The sequence below is a fragment of the Archocentrus centrarchus genome, unplaced genomic scaffold (genome assembly GCF_007364275.1).
Source record: "Archocentrus centrarchus isolate MPI-CPG fArcCen1 unplaced genomic scaffold, fArcCen1 scaffold_84_ctg1, whole genome shotgun sequence".
Classification (NCBI taxonomy): Eukaryota; Metazoa; Chordata; class Actinopteri; order Cichliformes; family Cichlidae; genus Archocentrus; species Archocentrus centrarchus.
In genome coordinates, this window is record NW_022060294.1 from 462,799 (window position 1) to 467,978 (window position 5,180).

The following is a 5,180-nucleotide window of genomic DNA, read 5'->3' on the forward strand; positions in this document are numbered from 1 at the left end:
CATGTGCGGAACACATACCTAGACACTGAGTGACAATGAGCGCTGACTCGTACGTCAACGTCGCCGCCATAGTGGTTGTGGCAAAACTGGCCAACATAACCTGAGAGAGATGCTGCACTCTGGTGCTGTGTGGACTGGTTCGAACCATTTTACAGTCAAACGGGATCACAGGTGAGACTGAAGAATTGTTTTCGATTGTATCTGACCATCCTAGCATTTTGAAAACAGAATTTGCAGATGTTGCAGTGACACTATGTAGTCCCTTGGTGCACCTTCAAACAATGAGGTCAATCTACATTACCTGAACTAACTACTCTGATAGCAATAAAGACTGATTGAGGTAAAACCCAGACCTTCTGTTTGCTGCTGCCTGCACATAAGTCTATTTTTGCATTTATGCTTTTTGCCCCTTGTTTCTGTGTAATAGTAATAATAATAATACATTTCATTTATGAACCCTTAACAAAAGTTGGATAAAAAAGCACTTTTTTGTTGTTTCACCTTTTTAACCATAATATTTTAACATTTTATTGTATGCAATAAAAGATGGATCTATAATTTTAGTATTCAGTTTTACTGTTAAAGTAGATCACTGTCTTTTTTTATTTTAATCTATAAACTTTGTTCATTTCTTGCCTTAAAGATCATCATTAATAATACCTAAATTGATAAAAATTAGTGACCATAAAAATGTTATTTAATTCATAAACCTGCACATGTCATATCTACATGTCAGGATCTGGTTATTGTAGTTTTTTATCATCACAGTAACAGTGTTACAAACATCAGAAGCTGTAAGCACTCATAAAACCATTAGAAATACAGACGCTGATTTGATGCTGCACCCTAACATAGGTGGAGCATTTAACATTTATAATTATCAGAGAAAGTTATGTTATTTTTTGTGGCAGTTTCCCAGTGTATATTAGTGCATATTTAAATGTGTGAATGAACGCTTTGACCTAAATAACTTTGTAGAGAGGTGCTTTATGAAGTTCAGTCCATTCACTTGTATCAGTGCAGATCTGCCACATCCAATATGGCGGACGCGCTGACGTGTCACAGCAACGAGCCGCTCCGCTAAACGCGGCGTCTGCGTATAGATGTGTGTGTGGGACTGATAGTGTCATTGTGCAGACACGCGTCAGACTGTTAGAAACATCCATGTAGTTCAAGAACAGCTTCAAACATTTAGGTGGTTCAGGCCTTGCTTTGTCCATCACTACTTATAATCAACATTTATATGATCTATCCCACTTTATGAATTATCTCTGATTACTTGGATGGTCACGTGTTCTTCGCTATGAATTGTGGGATCAAAACTCGCTGGGTGGAACGCGGAAATGACTTCCGAAACATTTTTGTTGTTCTGCTGGACTTTCCTGTTTGTCCGAGTCTTTGTTTCTGCAGGTGAGCTTTACCTGATACAAACCAAACTTCGTGTCCCTCTGAGATAAAGAGCTAGAATGAGTTACTCGGATCACGGCATCTGACGGTGCCACCAGGCAGATCAAAGTGTTAGCGAGGCATGCCAAGCTTAAACTTGGCTTAAACTTGGCTTAAACGTGGCTGAAACGTGGCTCGTCTCAAGCTTGCAATGTGAAGGCAGCTCTCTCGATGTCCACGGTAACAGATGCCAACAGAACCTGGTCGAGAGAAGGCTATGCTCATAGTTTCAGTTTAAAATGGCTGGACGCGCCATGTTTTCACAAACCTTTCATTCTCCACATTTCCACATGCTCTAAAGGCGGTGTAGATGCTCCACTGCGGGAGTGCGATTAATACATATAACTTGTTGTGATGTATCTTTTTAATACTGCCAAAGGAAGCCGTGCAGTAGCAGCGCAGACTGACTATGTTTTGGGCTTCACTAATAGAAATGTGTCATTAACAAATTTGTGCACAAACTGCATCTGCAAACCTTTCACACGCACATTTATACTAATTGAAATTGTGTCGACTTTAGACTTTTAATGATATCTTAATGAACATTAACTTCATTCTTGCTAGATGTTCTTGTTTATCTGCAGGTTTTCATTGCAGTGGTTCTCATCTTGGGCTGACAGATCAGCTTTTTCTTATAACCTGTTTTTTTTTTTATATCAACTTTGATATCAGAACTTTTATGTTTTACTTGAGCCAAAGTGACTAGCTCATTGGAAAGGTATTCAGCATCTCCCTGCATTCTTGTCTTAGTGGTGCAGGCTTCTCTCTCACAGCACCGTCGCTGCTTTCTCCATCTTACATCAAGGTGAATGTGTCTCCTGGAGACATCAGTCCTTCACAATGTGATGTGTGTGTGTGTGTGTGTGTGTGTGTGTGCGCGTGTGTGTCAGTGTGTTGTGTCAGCAGCTTGTTGTGTATCCAGCTACAAAGCTTTTTGTTCAGTGTATTGAAACAGCTGTAGCTACATAAAAGAGTTGCAGTAGCTCCGAGGACGGCTTTATATTGTGTATTATGTTTGGTTATGTGTGAGAGCTCTGTAATCTCTCTCTGACCTTTAACCTCTCTGCTCTGTGTTGTTTCCTCTTTCAGAGCAGAAAAACATCACAGCTGAGTCTGGACAGGACGTCACTCTGACATGTCGAGCTCCAAACAACAACATCTTAGCTGTAAAGTGGAGCAGAGCTGACCTGGAGCCAGAACATGTGCTTTTGTACCGGGATGAGCACTTTGATACAGATAACCAGCATCCATCCTTCAAGAACCGGGTGGATCTGCAGGACAGACAGATGAAGGATGGAGACGTGTCTGTGATCCTGAAGAATGTGACGACTAATGATGAGGGAACATACAAGTGTCGCATCTTCATGGCAGGAACAAAGAACGAATTCAGCAGCATCTACCTGAGAGTTGTTGCTCCTCCTCCAGGTGAGTGAGCAGAGTTCAGTGTGTCTGTGATCAGAGGTGAAGCTGCTTCCTGGTTGTTGATGTTTGTTTCTAAAGATGTTGTTGATGAGACTTTGTAGAAAGCAGCTGGTCTGAGTGATGTGATCAGAGTGCAGTAGATAATGTCTGACAGCAGTTTGAAGAGGAAATGGATTCTGTTCTGTTCTTCACTCATCACCTACCTGACAGCTGACACCTCACACCTGTTTCTACCTGCAGGTCCAGGAGGAGCACCTGTTGGTCTGATTGTGGGTCTGATCGTTCCTGCTCTGCTGCTTCTTCTTGTTGCTGCTGTTGGTTTTCGGATCTACAGGAAACGTAAAGAACAGAAGCAGGATCCATACCAGCCTCCAGCTGAACTGCAGCCTGTTTGAGACGTCTCAGATGTTCACAGCTGGACTGAGACTCTGCTGCTGCTCCAAACTCTCAGAGCTGTCTGTGAGCATTCAGGTGATCGGAGCACAGACAGCAGTCAGCTGTAGATTTGAAATCACTATGTATTTATTTGAGTTTCCACGTTAGCCGCTGATCTCAGTGTAAGTGTTTCTATTATTTGAAATGTTCTGTCCGCCTTGGTTTATGTGGACCATCCAGGAATCTTGAAGTAAGACTTAAAGAGTGAATTTTGCTCATTTAAAGCAAAATCTTTCTGCCACTGATGTCTAGAAATGTGTTATTTTTTTTCTTCGAGTGTTTGCGTGTATTTTTGCGTTCAGTGTTGTCTATGATACAGCATCAGAATCAGTGTGTTTTATCTTCAGCTGTGTGTGAGATCAAACTTGTCCTGTGAGGTTTGAACCACACAAACTGAACCTCATGCAGAGATCAGCTGTTACAGTATCATTACACACAGACTGAACCAGCTGACAGTGATCAGGACTGATCACTGATCAGATACTGCTCAATGGCATCTGAGTTTACAAAGTGCCCTTTCAGTATTAATAAACCAAAGAGAAATTATTTCCATGGAGCTGCAATCAGATGTTTCCTCTCTCTGATCTGTGAGGCTTTAACTTCATGAAGGAGACTCTTCAGTCTGTTTGTTACTTCAGTTTAAACTTTTCCAGAGCTGATCAAATACTGTTGATTTATTTATTTTAATTTAATGAGTTTCTTCATCATTTATAAAGTTGTCTATGCACTGAATGTCTTTCTTGATCCAGTCTATATTCATTTGTTTCTGTGGCTGTAAAGGTTGATGGCTCAATGCAAACTGAACTGAACCAACCTCCTGCATGTAAAACAGACGTATCCAAGAAGAACTCAAATAAAACCTGATAGTAAACCTGCTCTTGACCGTCTCCCTGCTGCAGACTATGACATAAAGCTGAGATCTGAGGCTGATCCTGGAACAGGAAACAACAGGATGGAGGATCGTTCACAGAGAGGAAATCTGGTCTAAAGCTGCTGTGAACAAAGAGAGAAGAAGCTCCTGCTCTGATTAACTCTGAACTAGATGTGACCCATTTCTATGGGGCCTCTCGGCCAGGTCATGTTTGTAAATGAAAACTGGTTCTCAAACATTTGGTAAAATAAAGGTATAAAAAATATGAGAGCAGCAAAAAATATTAATACCAAGAAGCAGTCCAACAACAAGTGATGGTGTTCACACTGTGGTCTGATTATTATACACTGCTCAAAAAAAATAAAGGGAACACTTAAACAACACAATATAACTCCAAGTAAATCAAACTTCTGTGAAATCAAACTGTCCACTTAGGAAGCAACACTGATTGACAATCAGTTTCACATGCTGTTGTGCAAATGGAATAGACAACAGGTGGAAATTATTGGCAATTAACAAGACACACTCAATAAAGGAGTGGTTCTGCAGGTGGGGACCACAGACCACTTCTCAGTACCTATGCTTTCTGGCTGATGTTTGGTCACTTTTGAATGTTGGTGGTGCTTTCACACTCGTGGTAGCATGAGACGGACTCTACAACCCACACAAGTGGCTCAGGTAGTGCAGCTCATCCAGGATGGCACATCAATGTGAGCTGTGGCAGGAAGGTTTGCTGTGTCTGTCAGCGTAGTGTCCAGAGGCTGGAGGCGCTACCAGGAGACATGTAGGAGGCCATAGGAGGGCAACAACCCAGCAGCAGGACCGCTACCTCTGCCTTTGTGCAAGGAGGAACAGGAGGAGCACTGCCAGAGCCCTGCAAAATGACCTCCAACAGGCCACAAATGTGCATGTGTCTGCACAAACGGTTAGAAATTGACTCCATGAGGATGGTATGAGGGCCTGACGTCCACAGATGGGGGTTGTGCTCACAGCCCAACACCGTGCA

The 5,180-nt window shown here is 42.0% G+C and overlaps 1 protein-coding gene across 1 annotated transcript; it reads left to right on the plus strand.

Moving 5' to 3' along the window:
- The first annotated feature begins 1,318 nt into the window (after positions 1-1,318).
- On the plus strand, positions 1,319-4,180 carry LOC115777895 (CD226 antigen-like). Its single transcript, XM_030725921.1, has 3 exons — positions 1,319-1,410; positions 2,536-2,871; positions 3,109-4,180. Exons 1-3 carry the CDS (start codon positions 1,344-1,346, stop codon positions 3,261-3,263), a joined length of 558 nt encoding a protein of 185 aa, XP_030581781.1. The 5' UTR covers positions 1,319-1,343; the 3' UTR covers positions 3,264-4,180.
- Positions 4,181-5,180: the final 1,000 nt, after the last annotated feature.